This window comes from Protopterus annectens, chromosome 1.part0 (assembly GCF_019279795.1).
Source record: "Protopterus annectens isolate FY-2018-M chromosome 1.part0, PAN1.0, whole genome shotgun sequence".
In the NCBI taxonomy this organism is placed as follows: Eukaryota; Metazoa; Chordata; order Ceratodontiformes; family Protopteridae; genus Protopterus; species Protopterus annectens.
Window position 1 is genome coordinate 1,432,029,449 of NC_056725.1, and position 19,309 is coordinate 1,432,048,757.

General features: G+C 42.1%; 1 protein-coding gene across 7 annotated transcripts in view; it reads right to left on the reverse strand.

Moving 5' to 3' along the window:
* PUM2 (pumilio RNA binding family member 2) overlaps nt 1-19,309 on the reverse strand; it is a 4,949,642-nt gene that overhangs the window by 1,558,934 nt on the left and 3,371,399 nt on the right. For all 7 annotated transcript variants that reach the window (XM_044067594.1, XM_044067585.1, XM_044067551.1 and 4 more), the window contains exon 18: nt 8,185-8,322. In XM_044067594.1, coding sequence (XP_043923529.1) covers nt 8,185-8,322 — 138 coding nt within the window. The remainder of the gene's footprint in view (nt 1-8,184; nt 8,323-19,309) is intronic.

Below are 19,309 nucleotides of genomic sequence, written 5' to 3' on the forward strand. Positions count from 1 at the left end.
AGATGTTCGAGTGTATTCACTGTTGCAGTCATTACATTTGGGTAATCTGCTGGCAGGTTGCCCTCAGTCAGCCTGATTAAAAAAGTCTTGGGTCCTGCGTCAGTTGCTGTCCCTTCTTCCATGATGTCAGGTCATCAGGGGTATAAAACAGGCCTGAATACACCTTCAAGTAGCCGGTGCCTGCACAGCGGCTCTGGACCCATCCAAGGTAGAGACATAGTACAGTTGTGTACACTTACCATAAATGTAGATGTTCGAGTGTATTCACTGTTGCAGTCATTACATTTGGGTAATCTGCTGGCAGGTTGCCCTCAGTCAGCCTGATTAAAAAAGTCTTGGGTCCTGCGTCAGTTGCTGTCCCTTCTTCCATGATGTCAGGTCATCAGGGGTATAAAACACGCAGCCAACGCCATTACATCAGTTTGCCTTGCCCCAGATGCCAGGTGCCCCCCTAATGGGGAGCAAAATAAAATTAAAAATGCAAAAATATACCTCCAGCCAAAAGCAAATACACCAAAAAGGCTTTTAAGCATAGTAAAATAAAGTAGAGGTATAGTAAGAGAAAAACAGGGGGCTGGAGGGAGGGTAACCAGGATTGCAACAGTGAATACACTCAAACATCTACATTTATGGTAAGTGCACACAGCTGTACTATGTTCTTTGTGTTTCACTGTTGCAGTCATTGCATTTGGGTAGATTCCCAAAGCTATGGTTGGGAGGATGGATTTATACAGCATTAGGACCAGCTATAAGGCCCTGCAAGACAGCAGTGGCAAAGCCAGCTCTGGATTTAGAGAAAATTGGTAAAAGATAATGCTTGGTGAAAGTATGAACTGAACTCCAGGTAGCAGCTTCTAAAATATCCCTGGCAGGAACACCTCTGAGAAAGGCTGCAGAAGTAGATGCAGCCCTGGTGGAATGAGATCTGATCCCCTGGGGGATAGGTTTTCCATGGTGCTTATAGCAGAAATGAATGCAATGGCTTATCCATTTAGAAATGGTTTGTTTTGAAATAGACTTCCCCTCTGCCCCTGCAGCAAATGCTACCAGCAGTCGTTCCGATTTTCTTCAAGGTTTAGTGCTTTCCAAGTAGAATCTAAGTTGCCTGTGCACATCCAATGAATGCAAAATCCGTTCCCCTTTGTTCTGTGGATTGGGAAAGAAAATTGGCAAATGAATGGGCTGATTAAGAGCCACACTGGATACCACCTTGGGCATGAAGGATGGATTGGTCCTGAGTGACAGCCTGTCCGCATGAAAGATGATGAAAGGCTCGACTGCCATAAGGGTCTGTAACTCTGACATCCTTCTAGTTGAAGTGATTGCTAGAAGGAAGGCTGTTTTCCAAAAAAGAAATTTTAAGTCTGCAGTAGCAGCTGGCTCGAAAGAAGGTAGAGTGAGTTTCTCCAATACAAAGTTAAGGTCCCAGGCAGGGGTTGGAGCTGTCCTGGGTAGTCTCAAGTTTTTGGCCCCTCGGAGGTACTGCTTGAGTAGAGAATGAGAGAAGAGGGGAGGTTCTGTGTTATAATGAGCTGAAATGGCTGAAGCATGGATTTTAATGGAGAAAAAAGACAGGCCCTTGTGAAGCATCTCAGTTAAGTATTGTAAAATCTGAGGTAAACTGGGCGCTGCTGTGCTCATCCCTTGAGACTGATTCCAAGCACAGAATCTGTTCCATTTGTCAGCATAAGATTTTCTAGTACTAGGTCTTCTCGCCTCCAGGATAACATCCATCACAGGTTTGCTGAGGGATGGTAACGGTGAATTTAAGTGATTAGCCAAGCTGCAAGGTTCAATGTTGGGAAATAAGGGTGCAGAATTTCATTTTCCTGCTGAGACAGTAAGGAAGGTGTCTGAGGCAGGTGCCATGGAGAAATTTGTGCCACACTGCGCAGCAGTGGGTACCAGTGTTGGCATGGCCAGTCTGGAGCAATCAAAATCATTCTTGGTTTTCCTGTTTGACTTTTAGCAGAACTTTGGAAAGCAGAGGCAGAGGGGGAAAGGCATAGACTGACAGGTTTTCCAGCTGAATGACAGAGCATCCACTTTCCAAGCTTTTTTGTGAGGAGTCCTTGTGCAAAATTTGTCCAACTGGTAGTTGTGGGGGGGAGGCAAATAGATCTATGTCTGGGCTCCCCCATTTGCTTGTCAACACGTTGAAAATCCATGGTTCCAGTTTCCACTCGTGTGGGTCCATGAGATTTCTGCTTAGTCCGTCTGTCAGTGTGTTCAGTTTTCCTGGCAGGAATTGATCTTGTAGTTGCACTTGGTAGCTCAAGGCCGTGTTCCACAATGCCATGGCTAATCTGCAGAGGGGCTAGGAATGTGTACCCCCCTGTTTGTTTTTGTACCACATAACCATGGTGTTGTCCGTCTTCACCATTAGCTGTCCTAGATTAATGTAGTCCTTGAAGGCTGTCAGAGCATTCTGTACAGCTAACATTTCTTTTTGACTGATATGTAGGTGCATTTGATTTGGGTTCAATTTGCCCTGAATGCACTTCCCTGCCAGGTGAGCCCCCCATGCATAGTCTGATGCATCTGTAGTTAGGGTTTGGGCGGCAGGGGGTAGTGTGAATGGCAGTCCCTTGTTTTGGTGGTGGGCCTCTGCCCACCATAGGAACTCCAGGCGTAGGCAAGGTATGATAGGAATCATTGTTTCCAGGCTGTGACAATGTTGACTCCATAGACTTTTTAAGTACCATTGAAGTTTCCTCATATGCAGTCTGGCATATGGAATTAGAAGAATGCAGGAGGCTGTGAACCCCAAAGCTTGCAGTACTTGTCTTGCAGATAACAGGCTTTTTGTGGCCACTTGTTTGAAGTAAGTTACCAAATGAATTTGCTTTTCTGGTGTGAGGAAAGCCATCTGGGCAGTTGTATTCAAGCTTGCACCCAGGAATGTAATCTGTTGAGAGGGTACCAGTTGTGATTTATTTTCGTTTATGGTGTACCCTAGACAAGTTAGAACTCTTTCCACAAATGCCAGATGATTTATAAGTATGGCCTGGTTTTCTGCCTGAATTAGACAATCGTCCAGCTATGGATATATCTGAATATTTCTTCGCCTGCAAAATGCAATTACTGGAGCCAGGCACTCTGTGAATACCCTGGGCGCAGTTGACAAGCCAAAGGGCAGTGCATAGAACTGATGATGCAAATAGCCTGCTTTGAAGCGTAGGTATCTTCTGCAAGATTCCCTGATTGGGATATGCAGGTAAGCTTCTTTTAAATCTAGAGTTGCCAACCAGGCATCTTTGCCTAGCATAGGAAGTAACTGGTGAAGAGCCAGCATCTTGAATTTTGGAATGTCCAGAAAGGTGTTCAGAGTAGACAGGTCTAGAATTGGACGCCAAGATTTGTCTTTTCTGGGTATCAGGAAAAGCCTGGAATAGAAACCTTGTTCCTTTTCTTTCCTCTTCTGGTACCGGTTGAATAGCCCCCATGTTTAAGAGGGAAAGTACTTGTTTTTGAGCCTCTGCCCACTAATTTGGGTGTTGGCAACTTGTGGAAATGAAATCTGTATCCCTGGGACATTATATTTAAAACCCATTTGTCCTGGGTTATGAGTTCCCAGTTTTTTGCTTGAAGAGCAATCTTTCCCCCCAAAGGGGCGACTGAAAGGCAAGTGCTTGGCAATTTTAAAGGAAAGTCATTGAGACTGTTTACCATAGGGGATGTCTTGTTATTTCCAGATTTGGAAGTGGATGCCCCCCATTGCTTAGATCTGAGAGTCCCTTGGGACTGAAACCTGGTGCTTTTGGTGTGTCTGGGTTTGGCTTGAGTGGAGCTGGAAAGGACCAATTCTTAGTAGGCCAGTGCCTACTAAATCTTGGAGGTTGCACTTGTAAGAAATCTTTTACAGTTTGCATAGATTTAGCTTTATCTTCCATCTGTTTTAGAATCTCTTCAGCCTTATTGCCAAATGGGCAGTCCTGATTTAAAGGAGCATCCAACAATTTTGCTTTAACATGATCAGGCAGAGATTGCTCCTTAAGCCAAGCATGCCGTCTAAGCACAGACCCAGTAACTGCAGCCCTGGAAGAGGCCTCTAAAGAATCAACACCACATTGCAAAGTATGTTTTCCAACTTGTTCAGCAGAATGCAATAAATCCTGTAAATCTTTATTTTTCACACTGTCAGAAATCAACATCATTTTTTTTTGTTTAAGCAGTCCAATAATATGCTGTTGATATTTTTGTATATGAAATTGGCAGTTTCAAGCCCTGACTGCCAAGGTTGCAAAAGTATAAACCTTTTTACCCCATCTATCCAACGCCCTGGAGTCTCTATCAGAAGGGGTAGGATTTTTAGCAGTAGAAGCCTTAATGCCTTTGGGCCCCTGAGAAATGGTTTCTGGATCTGCAACGCTTGTGGGAGTCAGGAACCCTGTAATATCTGTCTGGCTTACTAGGAGCCGGAGGCAGGGAATCAGGGGTCATGCTGGATTCTGAGAAAACATCATCAACAATGTCTAGTACAGGAGGTATAGCCAAAGACCTATGCTGAAGTAGAAGGAGGAAATCCCTAAGCCTCTTTTTAGATTCAGAAAATTCCTGACTTTCCCAGTGGAAATGCTCCCTTAAGGTATGTAAAGTTTCCCCAAAAGAAAAGTCCTCGGGGGGAAGCAGAGGGAATGGAATCGTCATAAGTAGGCATGGACAAATTCAGGTCATTGGAAGAATTAGAAGAAACAGAGTCCCAATCAGAAGATTCATAGTCAAGCTCAGTCCTAGGCCTCTTAGAAGGGGGGTTGACTACCCCTGATCAGAGTAATAAGTTCAGCCATTTTGATCATTTGTTTTTTAGGCATAGGGGCCTGAACATGTGGCCTGGGCATTGTTTTTTTTAGACATGGATCGAGATTTAGGCCTTAGAATAGAAGGTGGAGTCGGCTTAATATGCAAGTCTGTAGGCCTGAAAACACCCTCAGAAGCCGGTGCCTGCACAGTGGCTCCGGACCCAGCCAAGGTAAAGAAATCCGCAGGTTCCACAGGTGAAGATCTCACGGCATACCGGACTCCGAATGGGTCTCAGTAGAGGCCTGTGAGTCAGAAGTAGTGGGTATCAGGGGCTGCAAAAGCACCTCACTGAGTACCGGCAAACTGGCGACTGGCTTAGGAGAAGCACTGTCGGCAGTTTTGGACCTCAACGGCCTGTCTCTGTCTTTTTCTTTGCATTTTTTCAGAATTCCGGTAGTCGGATGGCTAAATGACATCATTTCTGGATAATTAAACTGAGAACCAAAATATTTAGAGGCAAAAATGTACTGACGACGGATAGTGCGCTGATTAAATAAAGCACAAAACCGACAGCAAGGTACGTTGTGGTCAGGTCCTAGGCAAGGAATACAGTACAAATGAAAATCTTTATGAGGTATTTGCTTCCCACAAGTAATGCAATTATTAACTTTTACTGACATTGGTAAGGAGCAAGAAAAAGTTTCCCCAACGAGGTCCTTAGCTTTAAGTTGAAAACTTCGGTTCTGAAACTCGAAAACGAAAATTTCAGGAGTTGGCTGACCGGCACTTGCGAACTGCTTCTGCTTCGGGCACCACACGGCAAGAAAGACAGATGTAATGGCGTCGGCTGCATGTTTTATACCCCTGACGACCTGAGATCATGGAAGAAGGGACAGCAACCAATGCAGGACCCAAGACTTTGTTAATCAGGCCAATTGAGGGCAACCTGCTAGCAGATTACCCAAATGTAATGACTGCAACAGTGAAACACAAAGAACATCCGCAGCTTCCATAGTCGAAGTAGCATCTTGTGGCATACCAGACTCCAAATGGGTCTCAGTAGAGGCTTGCAAATCTGTAGTAGCAGGTATCAGGGGCTGTGAAAGCACCTCACTGAGTACCAGCAGACTGGCGACTAGCTTAACGGAAGTGTCGTTGGCAGTTTTGGACCTATGCGGTCTCTCTCTCTTTATTCTTACGTTTTTTAGGAAGATCGGTAGTTGGATGGCTTAACAAAGCCATTTCGGAGTACGGAGATAGAGAACAAAAGTATTTGGCTACAAAAATAGCCTGACGACGATTAGTTCGGGCGTTTAACAAGTCTCAAAACTGACAGTGAGTGACGTCATGGTCTGGGGCTAAACAGGTGACGCAGTAAGAATGAAAATCTCTAATGAGGTATTTGCTTTCCACAGGCAAGACAATTAATTTTTTTCTGACATTGGTTAGAGCAAGAAAAAAGGATCCCCAACAGGGTACTTATCTTTTTTGAAGACTTCGGGTCTGAAACTCGAAAACGTAAATTTCAGGAGAAGGCCAGCCGACACTTGCAAACTCGTTCTGCTTCAGGCACCGCACGGCAAGAAAGACTGATGTAATGGCGTGGGCTGCATGTTTTATACCCCTGACGACCTGACATCATGGAAGAGGCGACAACATCTGATGCAGAAATCGGAGACTCTGGTATTCAGGCCGGCTGAGGGCTACCTGCAGGCAGATAACCCAAATGTGATGACTGCAACAGTGAAACACGAAGAACATCTGCAAACTGGTAACCAGTTTGGAAGGACAGGTGTATCTCACAGAGGATACCACTGCTCTAGAGCAGACTCCCCATCCACATAAAACATGTTTAACCATGTCCACATTCAAGTGCAACTTGGTTTTATGGATGGGTAACATACAATTTATCCCACGGCTGCCTCCTGTATTACAAACGGACAGAGGTAGCTCCTAAATACTTTATTCCACACAAAAGCCCACTCAAATTAACTATGGTATGATCCCAGTTATTCTCAATAGCGGTAATATAAAATTACTGACCTTGGGATTTAAACCTTGCCTGTGATATAAATAGGGCCTGCTGGAGAGAGAGAGGTATGTAACCCAAAGACTACCCTGTCTTTGGAACAGGCACCCCATCCATGTGAAGCAGAGTTCCTACCTAATCCAATTCAAGTGCAACTTGGACAATTGGATGGGAAAGTGGAAATTCATCCCTGGTTTGGCACCTATGTCTCTGATGCAAACAGGTAACCTGTAAATGGTTCATCTCCCAGGCCCATGCTTACACTTACCAAGGGTATCAGAACTTGTCAGAGATGTGGGATGCATGGCTAGGCTTAAAAAGACCCTTGTGGTCATTAGCCTAGTAAACACCTATGAACCTGTAAGACCAATCTAATACCAAATGGGATAGGTTAACTCAAGCACTGAAAGAGAAACTGGCTAGGTTGAAAAAGGCCCAAAAGGCAGCTAACCTAGTACTACTTGCCTATGAAAGAAATTTTTTAAAAAGAAAATATACATGCATACTGCATGCCAGTAACAACAGAAGCTATCACTAGAATTTGTTTTGTTTTATATTAATGTTTGTAAACTCATGCGAGTGAGTTAATAAAGCTGTTTTAAAAAGCAAACAGCCACCAACTTTAAACAATTAAGAAATTAAATAAGAACCAGACATGAAAATTAAACAGAATACATCCAAAAGGAATACAAATAATTTGTTTTTTACCATTTGCAAAACATTTATTACAACCCACATGGTATAATCAACAGAAATTTCTTACAAAACATTTATTAGAATGCACATTATATAAGCAGCAGAAATTTCTACCACCTAGCACCTAAAGCACACTGTGAAGTGACATTCTTACACAGAATACAGCTTAAGACTAAAAAAAAGGTCATTATGCCTACATTTTAATTAAAGAACAACCTGCCAAAACCAGAAAAAAAATTGTTATGAAATTAATTAGCTAGCAGGGTACAAAACATTTCTTCATAAACCTAGAGTATAAAACAGAATCCCAAATGGAATAACAGGAAATGAAAAATAAGTGGGCAAATTTAGCTACTTTTGCAGTAGTACGCTGGGTTTTGCAAATAAAAGTAAAGTCTTCAAAGAAAATCAACGTAGTCATCACCAATTTACCTAGCTAAATGCAAAAAACCTCAGGGGAAGTCAAGTGCCTATCTTCTTTCCCAATTTACTTCTTTTCAAGGAAACCAGTACCTGGCATACAACAATCCTCCACTGGCTGACTACCAGTGACCAACAACTTTGAGCAAACTGGAGTCACTGTTATCATGCACAAATAAGCTACGCTGAGAAGCTGGCACCGATGAGTAAATTTTCTGGAAATAAGTGACAATTACATGTGAGAAAAACATAAACGACTAACTTAATCAAGTAAGCTATTAAAGAGTCATCATTACCTGTCCCTTAAATGCATCGATAATGAACTGAAGCGACTGAGGCTGTACACACTCTATGCACTTCTGCACTACGTGATTCCCATTTTGATCTTTTACACACTTCAGAACATGACCATCAAGTTCTTTAACCATTTCATTCTGTAGAAAGAACAGAAAAATCATGAAATGCTAAAAATATGAATATGACATCCACAAACAATCTCACTACTAACGACAAGCTAAAATGTTGAAAAAGTCAAAACTGCCAACTAAAGAAACTGGTTATCAGCTTAGATACTTTTAGGTCAAAAATATAAATTACCGTATTTATTTATTTTTTTTGATTTTTATATTCTACAAATTAACAGTTAGGAAATGGGCAGTGTAAGACAGAACTGCATTTAAAAAAAAAAAGGAAACCAGCAACATAGCTGGCTCAATCAAATTCCACTACACCAAAGCCCACATTTTATGCTCACTAATTTATGATGTGAAAACAAATGTTTTGAAAATACTACAAACCAAATGTGGGTTCTGTGACAGTGCTTAAGCCCCAACTACAACCCAAATAACAAGGCTTCATATTATGGTCTATAATGATGAAAAGTCAATGAAAAAATAAATAAGCGACGAAGTAAACTAATTCCGGTTTCCAGCTCATCAATCTATATACCTGCTTACAACTGCCTTCCAGTGCCTTTCTCTTTAACTTATGACTGTTTTTCCCCTGTTCTCCAAGTCTGCCCCATCCCACATTAAAACACTAAGCTAAACGTTTCTGAAATTCTTACCATAGGCCCAGGCAGTTCCAGTTTTTATTTTTTTCCTAACCCTCCCACCCTTTTCTTGTTGCAGTTTTAAAAGGATGTGTTTCTGGCTTCTGCCCATTATGATAATCTGACCTCCAAAGTCCCATCCTCCCTTCTCTCATTGTTATCGTCTGCTGTGTAACCTATTTAAGTACTTTCCCCGCAACTGTTTTCCATATATCCATAATACTAAGTACCCACTCAGCAAACCAATATTTGACTTGAGTAAATCTCCCTTACTACCAAATGTCTCCTGCTCGATTTCCCAGAGCTCCCATCTGCTTGGCACCCTCACCACTCTCTGAGGAGGTCCTGAGTTAATATTGCTCCATCCTTGGCAGACAAGAGATTTATTTTACTGTTTTGCTCTTCAGTCGACTGTTAGGAGTACTACTGTTTTATTTTTGCTTTATTTGTTGATTTCGCCTTCAAATAACTCTAAAGGTCCCCAAATATGTGAAACTACCATGTCAATGTAGTTTAAGATGTTTTGTTGTAGCATTACACTTGCAATCTTTCTTGATGGTTTTACATCGAGAGGTTAGCAGTGCTCTGTAGTGACACAAACGCACAGACAGTAAACTGTATCTATAAAACTCCAGTTAGAACTGAAACCTGTAACTCAGAGTGGCTAAAACAAAGCCACTGTGCGGAAACAAGCTTACAGCATCTAGTCTGCACATTAAACAGCACTGCTATCAAATTTTAGCACAATCTAACCTATTCTATGGCCAAACCCCAGAGATCACCCAAGGAGAACTCTGCATAAGCCTGTTCACAACCTACAGCAGTCCACCCAAATACAGGTTCAGACAACATGGATATGGTAACTTCCACATGTCTCTGTAGCCACACTGGTAGATATGGGCATCCTGAAACAATAGAAATTGTCTCATTTTCACAGACAACCATTTAACCCTTAAAGAAACAAACACAGCACACAAGAAATACAAAAAACAACTTCACTGGAGGCAAAAACCTCACATACAAAGGTTTTCAAGAACCCACCCACTACATTCACCGCGCACACGCACACACACACACACACACACACACACACACACACACACACACAATCCTATGGTGAGGCATAAAAAAGCAATCTTTCTAAACCTCAAAGACCTTCTAAGCCAATAAATGGCAACTTCCATCATCAGCAATCTCAATACCAAACACCACACATATGCCTACACCCAGTGGAGCTCCAAGAACAAAGTCCATAATTCAAGCAAACACATTATCAAGGACTACTGTCAAGATTCTCAGTTAAAGCGTCTACTGTGTGACCGACGCAAGAATGGGCGTCCTTCGTTGTTGTGTTTGCCTTCGGGCCCAGCCCAGCAGCCAAAAAAAAAAACTGCCGCATATTAGTGGAGTGGAGTTCTTGTGTTGGGACTCCCCGGAAAAAAAGAAAGGAACACACACACACACACTGTCAAAGGGGACTGCATTGTACAACACAGAGTCAACACTTACCAAAATGAGAAAGAAGACAAAGGCTAGCTAGCTACTTATCTGGGGCAGGATCTGCCAACTTAAGCATGCACTCAAATCACTGCACCACAGGTACCAGACTGACTCTATCATAGTCCATGTGGACGTTTAATGACCTGGGATGTTAATGCCCTAGACTATATGAAGAGAGATATTGTTAATTTCTCTGAATGTGTCTTGGGCAGGAATGTGCCTTGCACTGAGCAGCATTTTAACTTCACCAAGGATGATGCCACAGTATGAATAAAAGACGAAGGGCTTCAATAATTGGCTTAGTTTCTGGTGTCTTTCCAGGGGATTCAATATCTGTCAGCATGGGAGGACATGGTTAACAATGATTTGCATAGTATGGACTGCACCCGTCTCCCCCTAGGCTTCTGAACATGGACTAAACGTTATCCACCCCCCTTAGGGCCTTTTTTTTAGCAATGCCAAATTGACAAACCCACTGACATAGCAAATACAACCCAAACAAGCCTAAAGGTGTTGTTTCTCAATGCTAGGAGCCTAAGAAAGAAACACTACACCCTAAAAGCCCCCCTCACTCTGGAGGATACAGACATCGGTGCTGTTACTGCGATATGTTTTAAATCCACAGAAAATACTCTGATAGTGCAATGCTTCAGAGCCGTAAACACATTAAGACCATTAGCTGCAGAGACAGGGACAAAATGTGGAGGAGTCTCAATCTATATTAACAACAAGCATAACTCTAGGTTGGTTTAACAGGATAATGCTCTGGAATTTATCCACATGCAAAGCACCACAACATATCCTACCAAGTTATAGGTCTCCTTTATGTCCCTAGATTCCCACAGTTCATACTTACTCTTACTGGAAACACTCACCACTAAATAAAATACCTTATTCAATGGAGACTAACTACCCTTGTATAGACTAGGAAACATACACTGCCTCATACAGGCACAATTCCTGGACTTAACACAAATACCTTTAACCAGACAGTGTGCACACCTACCAAAGGTTCAAACATAATGGACCAAGTATTCACCATTGGAAGAGCACTGACACCACCCCATGTCATGTCCATATTAGTGAGGTCGGACTACAAAGGAGTCTCCTTTGAAATAAAAATCAACTCTGTAATCCCAGCAAATCCTGTAATAACAGTTAGGACCTATTCCAAATCAAAATTCAATGACCTGCCCAACCCAGAATTCACAGCAACCTATGTGGAATTGTTCAGAGAGACCTTGTACAATCATGTAAATAGTGGCACAGAGGCTACTGTACCTACTATTCGTAAGCCCAAAAAAAACTTTAAAAACAAATGACACTGCTAGAATACTAACATCAATAGGGTATACAACAAAAGGAAATAAGGCATGGCTAAAATCAGGAAGAGAAACTCCCATAATTAAAACAGCTCTCTAAACAGCAAATTAAGAGAACTAATTAAGTCTAACAAGGCCAATTATGAGGTCAAGAGAGCTGCACAGGCTAAAGGCAAAGTACAGTTGTGTACACTTACCATAAATGTAGATGTTTGAGTGTATTCACTGTTGCAGTCATTACATTTGGGTTATCCTGCTGGCAGGTTGCCCTCAGTTGGCCTGAATTCCAAAGTCTTGGGTCCTGTGTCGGTTGCTGTCGCCTCTTCCCTGATGTCAGGTCGTCAGGGGTATAAAAGATGCAGCCAACGCCATTTTATTTAGTTTTTCTTGCTGCGCGGTGCCCGAAGCAGAAGCAGTTCGCAAGTGCCGGTCGGCCGACTCCTGAGATTTTCGTGTTTGAGTTTCAGATCCGAAGTCTTAATTAAAAGATAAGTATCCCGTTGGGGAAACTTTTTTCTTGCTCCAGACCGATGTCAGAAAAAGTTAATAATTGTATTTCTTGTGGGAAGCAAATACTTCATAAGGACTTTCATTCTTATTGTATTCCTTGCCCAGGCCCTGACCACGATGTTGCTAGTTGTCGGTTTTCTGCTAGATTTAACCAACGCACTGTTAAGCATCGGTACGATTTTGCATTAAGCTATTTTGAGCGAAGATTTAATTATACAATGTCATTGGATAGCCATCCGACTACCAAAGTTCACAAAAAACGAAAAGAAAAAGACAGGCAACCGAGGCAAGTGGGTGAAACCATTCCAAGTATGGATATAAAAAAGAAAAATCTGGACCAGGATGTATATAAAAGAAGTCTAGTAGTAGAATATAATGTCTCTAACCAAAAAATGAAGGAATTTTTGAATAAAGAATGGGAGAAATTCTCCTATCTTATAGATATAGATGAAATAAATAATATACAGTCAAAAATAGTTTACAAAAATTCCCGGAACATAAGAAATATATTGGAAAAGAATTTTCAATTTATAAATAAAGGTAAAAACAAAGATAGGGGGAAAAAATAGGTACATACAAATGTGGCAGGTGTCAGCAATGTCCTTACATTGTCAATAAAGGAGAGGTATATGTGGAGAGTAGAAAGAGATGGCTGAAAAGTAGTGGTTACTATAATTGTGAAAGTAAGGGAGTGTTTTACCTGGTTATTTGCCAAAAATGTCAGTCCTTCTATGTGGGAAAAACAGAAAGGTATTTAAAGAGAAGGATATACGAGCATATATATGACATTTCCAGAGGTAAGCACACCAATGCACTTTACAAACATACCACAATTTGCACAGAGTACAAGTTTGAATTTTTTGTGTTGGATCAAATTAAACCCAACATAAGAGGTGGCTTGTGGGAGGGAATTTTAGAAAGTAAGGAACTTTGGTGGCAAGTCAACCTGGATGCAAATATCAAACCTGGTATGAATGAATTCTTGACTATTACCCCACTAATCAAATTGAGAGCCAATAAAATATAAATAAAATAATATAAATAGACATATTTAATATATTGACACTAGAGGGCGTATATACTCCATTTATATACTAAAACATACATGGTAAAAAAGCATACTTTGTTAATTGTAAAACTCCTATATATTTATTTATTTTTGATATTTACTATTCCTTGTCCACAAAAACAGGATTAATTGGTTTTAATTTTTAATAAATCTTAATAAATTATTAAATATGAATTTTATTAAGTGTTACGACTTTTAATATTTATTTATATATATTTATTTATTTTTTTTATATATTTATATATTTGGAAGGTATTTATATATAAACAGATGTACATTTACACATAGTTTTTAAATAATAACTAACAAATGAAGCAAAAGATGGTTAGGAAATAAAGCACTTGACACTTTGGAAAAATAAAAAAACACTCAAACACTTTTGAATAAGGCAGTAATGCTAATGAGATAGGGTTTAGGGGGATGATTAATGTGGAATGAAGTCATGAATATTAATGAGAAGTACAAAATGATTAGTTTATTCAAACCTCAAAGAAATGTTTTTATTGGAGGTTGGATAATTGTTTTAACAAGATGTATGTATTTAAATCAAATGAATTCGTTTTAATTTGTCTGAAGAAGTCCTTGGTTTTAAGACGAAAACGCGTTGAATATATGTTGTGAAATAAAGGCGTTAATGTGAAACCTGGTTGCTCCTGGTCGTGTGGATTCTAATTGTGGAACTCAGTCTTTGGTTTTGGCATTACTTCTTGGTTTAACGATTTTGCATTAAGCTATTTTGAGCGAAGATTTAATTATACAATGTCACTGGATAGCCATCCGACTACTGGAGTTCACAAAAAACGAAAATAAAAAGACAGGCAACCGAGGCCCAAAACCGACAACGAAGCTTCTCCTAAGCAAGCCGCCGGTTCGCCGGTCCTCAGTGAGGCGCTTTCGCAGACCCTGATGCCCGCTACTTTAGAGTCGCAGGCTGCTACTGACTCCCACATGGAGGTGGCCAGGCCGCTGGAAACTCAAGGTAATGGAGCCTCGGAGATAATTCCCTCAGATGGGTCCGGAGCCGCTGAGCAGGCATTGGCTTCTGAGGGTGTATTCAGACCCAAACAATTATATATTAAATCGACTTCAAAGACAAAGGCTAAAACACCTTTAAAAGCAAAGAAACAAGTTCACCAGCCACAAGGACAGGCCTTCAATGCCCAAAAAACAGATGCTCAAAATGGCCAAAGACTTAATTACCTTGATCAGGGGTTCCCATCCCCCTCCTGATAAGAGCGAAAAAGTTTTCCCAACAGGGTACTTAGCTTTTAATTAAGACTTCGGATCTGAAACTCAAACACGAAAATCTCAGGAATCGGCCGACCGACATCGCGCGGCAAGAACGACTAAATAAAATGGCGTCGGCTGCATCTTTTATACCCCTGACGACCTGACATCAGGGAAGAGGTGACAGCAACTGACGCAGGACCCAGGCCAACTGGGGCAACCTGCCAGCAGGATAACCCAAATGTAATGACTGCAACAGTGAAACACAAAGAACATCCACAAGACCTTCTACAGCTATGACACCAGTGTGCCGAACTGGCACCCAATGGTACCACCTTCACTGAGAAGTGTAAAATAGCAAATTTGCAGGCTGACAAATTCAGCTCAGACTTCACCCCCTACTACCACCTGCTACTCCTCATGAAATACCTACTAACATGACCCCCCAAACTATTAACAGTGAGCTGGTCTTTGCGGCACTTGCAAAGGCCAAAAAAGGCTCAATAGGTCCAGACAATATTCGTGAATGCCTCCTAAACAGCTTGAAACATGATCTATCAGGACCATTTGTGTCACTTTTCAACTACAGCCTCAAAACAGGCTTTGCACCACAAAAATGGAGGACTGCAACAGTCATCTCGCTTCACAGGAGTTGACCATCAACCAACCCAAGAAACTACAAACTATTAATCTGACTAGCCTAATTATGCAAAGCCATGGAAAGAATCATGATGGAAACGATGAACAAAGACACAAACAATCTTCAGATACTGAACCCAATCCAGTATGGCTCTGTCAAGGGAAGGTCATGCCAACTAAACCTGGTGGACTTCTTTCGAAGGTCATCAAGGCAATGGATGTTTCTTGTACTATCACAGAACTAACATGACACCATATTTTTCCCAAGGCCATGTCCAATTCACAGAACAATAAGACCATGACTATGACCCAGGATGAAACTGTGACCTAGACTTATGAATAGACAAACAGGATGGGAAGTCAACAGCTAATGGTGCCCTTGGTTAACAGGCTTGACAAATTATGTAGTCAGACTTTCAAGCAATGAAGGACATGGTTATAGTAATGCACTCTGATCTTCCATGTACAGCCTGTGCTGCAAGTGGCAGTTGAGGAGTATGCAAAATAAAGTACAACTCACTGGGTGTATGCAGCAGCTCCATCACACTCAATTCATCAGAGAAGGCACCAGGATGCCAGTTGTAGATCAATGTGTGTGTACAGGTTTAAGAAGCTTTCTAGGGGCTTGCACAAGTGTATATATACTGAGCATGTGCGCACCTGACTGCCACTTTGTAGTAAGCTGTTGAGATGTAAGCATGTACGTCTTTGTAGTCTGTCTGTTAATCAGTTTATTTATATTTTGTAATGCTGCTATTCACCCATGCTGCTATCCACCATAATATGTTTCTATGTAATAAAGCATATAAACGAACTACCCTGCCTGTTTGTTATCTATACTAGAGAGGGATGAGCGACACCAGTGACAGGGTTAATGTAATAAAGCAAAAAAAGTTCAGGATCAAGCCTTTTTTCCAGCAAGAATTTAAGTGTGGAATAAGACGGAATGCAAGAGAAGGTGTACAGGTGGTACCCCCGTCACAGGAAGGACATGACCCCTTTAACTCCCTTCCATTCCCTGATGGAATGCACTTGGCTAAGAAAAGTACAGTTGTGTACACTTATCATAAATGTACATGTCCGGGTGTATTCACTTTTGCAGTCATCACATTTGGGTTATCTGCTTGCAGGTAGCCCCTCAGTCGGCCTGATTATCAAAGTCTTGGGTCCTGCGTCGGTTGTTGTCTCATCTTCCATGACATCAGGTAGTCAGGGGTATAAAGCATGCAGCCAACGCCATTACATCAGTTTTTCTTGCCCCAGATGTCAGGTGCCCAAATAATGGGAAACAATTATATACAAGGTTACACCTCCAACAAAAAGCAAATGCACCAGAAAGCTTTAAGCATAGTAAACAAGAATAGAGGTATAGTCAATAGAATAGGGCTGGAGGGACAGTAACCAGGACTGCAACAGTGAATACACTCGAACATCTACATTTATGGTAAGTGTACACACCTGTACTATATTCTTCGTGTTTCACTGTTGCAGTCATCACATTTGGGTAGATTCCCAAAGCTAAGGAAGGGAGGAGGCAATGCTCTGCATTTAGAAAAAATGGGCAAGTGGTAATGCTTGGTGAAGGTATGTAGAGAACTCCAGGTAGCAGCTTTTAGGATGTCCCTGGTAGGGACACATCTGAGAAAGGCTGTAGAGGTAGATGCAGCCCTGGTGGAATGAGGTCTTATCCCCTATGGGGTAGGTTTTCCATGGTGCTTATAGCAGACATGAATGCAATGGCCTATCCACTTTAGAAATGGTTTGCTTTGAAATGGCCTTCCCCTCTGCCCCTGCAGCAAATGCAACCAGCAGCTGTTCAGATTTCCTGAGAGGCTTAGTCCTGTCCAAGTAAAATCTAAGTTGTCTGTGCACGTCCAAGTAGTGCAGTATTCGTTCCCCTTTGTTCTGTGGATTAGAAAAGAAGGTTGGCAAATGAATGGACAGATTAAGGGCCACACTGGATACCACCTTGGGCATAAAGGAAGGATTGGTCCTGAGGGACACCCTTATCCACATGAAAGATGATGAAAGGCTCCACTGCTATGAGGGCCTGTAATTCAGACACCCTTCTGAAGTGATGGATAGAAGGAAGGCTGTTTTCCAAGAAAGGAATTTCAACTCTGCTATTGCAGCTGGCTCAAAGAGAGGTAGAGTGAGCTTTTCCAATACAAAGTTAAGGTCCCAGGCTGGAGTAGGGGCTCTCCTTGGTGGTCTTAAGTTTTTGGCCCCTCTGAGGAATTGCTTCAGTAGTGGATGAGAGAAGAGGGGTGGCTCTGTATTATAACGTGCTGAAATGGCCGAAGCATGAATTTTGATGGAAGAAAAGGAAAGGCCCTTGTGAAGCATCTCAGTTAAGTATTGAAGAATGTGCAGTAAATTGGGCACTGTTGTGCACATCCCCTGAATTTGGCTCCAGGAACAGAATCTTTTCCATTTTTCAGCATAGGATTTTCTAGTACCTGGCCTCCTTGCCTCCAGAATGACATCCATCACTTGCTTACTGAGGGATGGTAATGGAGAGATTAGGTAATTAGCCAGGCTGTAAGGTTCAGGGTTTGAAGCTGTGGGTGCAGAATCTGGCCCTCCTGCTGGGACAGCAGGGCAGGGGTCTGAGGCAGGTGCCATGGTTCCAGCAGTGATGCACTGCGCAAGAGGAGGTACCTGTGTTGGCATGGCCAGTCTGGTGCAATCAGTATTGTCCTTGGTTTGTCCTGTTTGATCTTTAGTAGCACTTTGGAGAGGAGAGGCAGAGGGGGAAAGGCACAGACTGATAGTTTTTTTTCCAGGTGAAGGACAGGGCATCCATTTTCCAAGCTTGTCTGTGGGGAGTCCTTGTGCAGAATTTGTCCAATTGGTAGTTCTGAGGGGAAGCAAACAGGTCTATCTCTGGGCTCCCCCATTTGTTTCTCAGAATGTTGAATATCTTTGGTTCTAGTTTCCACTCATGTGGGTCCATGAGATTTCTGCTTACATCGTCTGCCAGTGTATTTAGCTTGCCTGGCAGGAATTGAGCTTGTAGGTGCACTTGGTAGCTCAAGGCTGTGCTCCACAAAGCCATGGCTAGTCTGCAGAGAGGGTATGAGTGGGTTCCCCCCTGCTTGTTTGTGTACCACATAACAGTGGTACTGTCTGTCACTACCAATAATTGTCCTGGAAGAATGTGGTCCTTGAAGGCTGTCAGAGCATTCTGTACAGCTAACATTTCTTTTTGATTGATATGCAGGTGCATTTGACTCGGGTTCCATTTGCCCTGAATGCACTGCCCTGCCAAGTGAGCCCCCCTTGCATAGTCTGATGCATCTGTTAGGGTTTGGGTGGCAGGGGGTAGAGCGAATGGCAGCCCCTTGTTGTGGTGGCAGGCCTCTGCCCACCAAAGGAACTCTGTCTTTAGCCAAGGGATGATAGGAATCATTGATTCTAGGTCCTGAGAATGTTGACACCATAGGCTTTTTAGATACCATTGTAGTTTCCTCATATGCAGTCTTGCATATGGAATTAGTAGAATGCAAGAGGCCATGAACTCCAGGGCTTGCAGTATTTTCCTTGTAGATAGCTGGGTCTTTGTGGCCAGTAGTTTGAAGTAGGCTGTCAAATAAACTTGTTTCTCTGGCGTGAGGTAGGCCATTTGGGAAGTTGTATTCAAGCTTGCTCCTAGGAATGCAATTTGTTGGCAGGGTACTAGATGTGATTTCTTTTTGTTTATGGCGTACCCCAGAGAAGTTAGTAATTTCTTTACAAATGCCAGATGATTTAATAGTACGTTCTGTCTTTCTGCCTGAATTAGACAATCATCCAGGTATGGGTATATTTGAATATTTCTTTGCCTGCAAAATGCAATGACTGGAGCTAGGCACTTTGTGAATACCCTGGGCGCAGTAGATGAGCCAAAGGGTAGTGCAGAGAACTGATAGTGTATGTAGCCTGCTTTGAAGCGTAGTTATCTTCTGCAAGACTCCCTGATTGAGATGTGCAGGTAGGCTTCCTTTAAATTCAGTATTACCAACCAGGCATTTTTGCCTAGCATGGGAAGCAGCTGATGAAAAGTTAGCATTCTGAATTTTGGGATTACCAAAAAAGTGTTTAGGATAGACAGGTCCAGGATA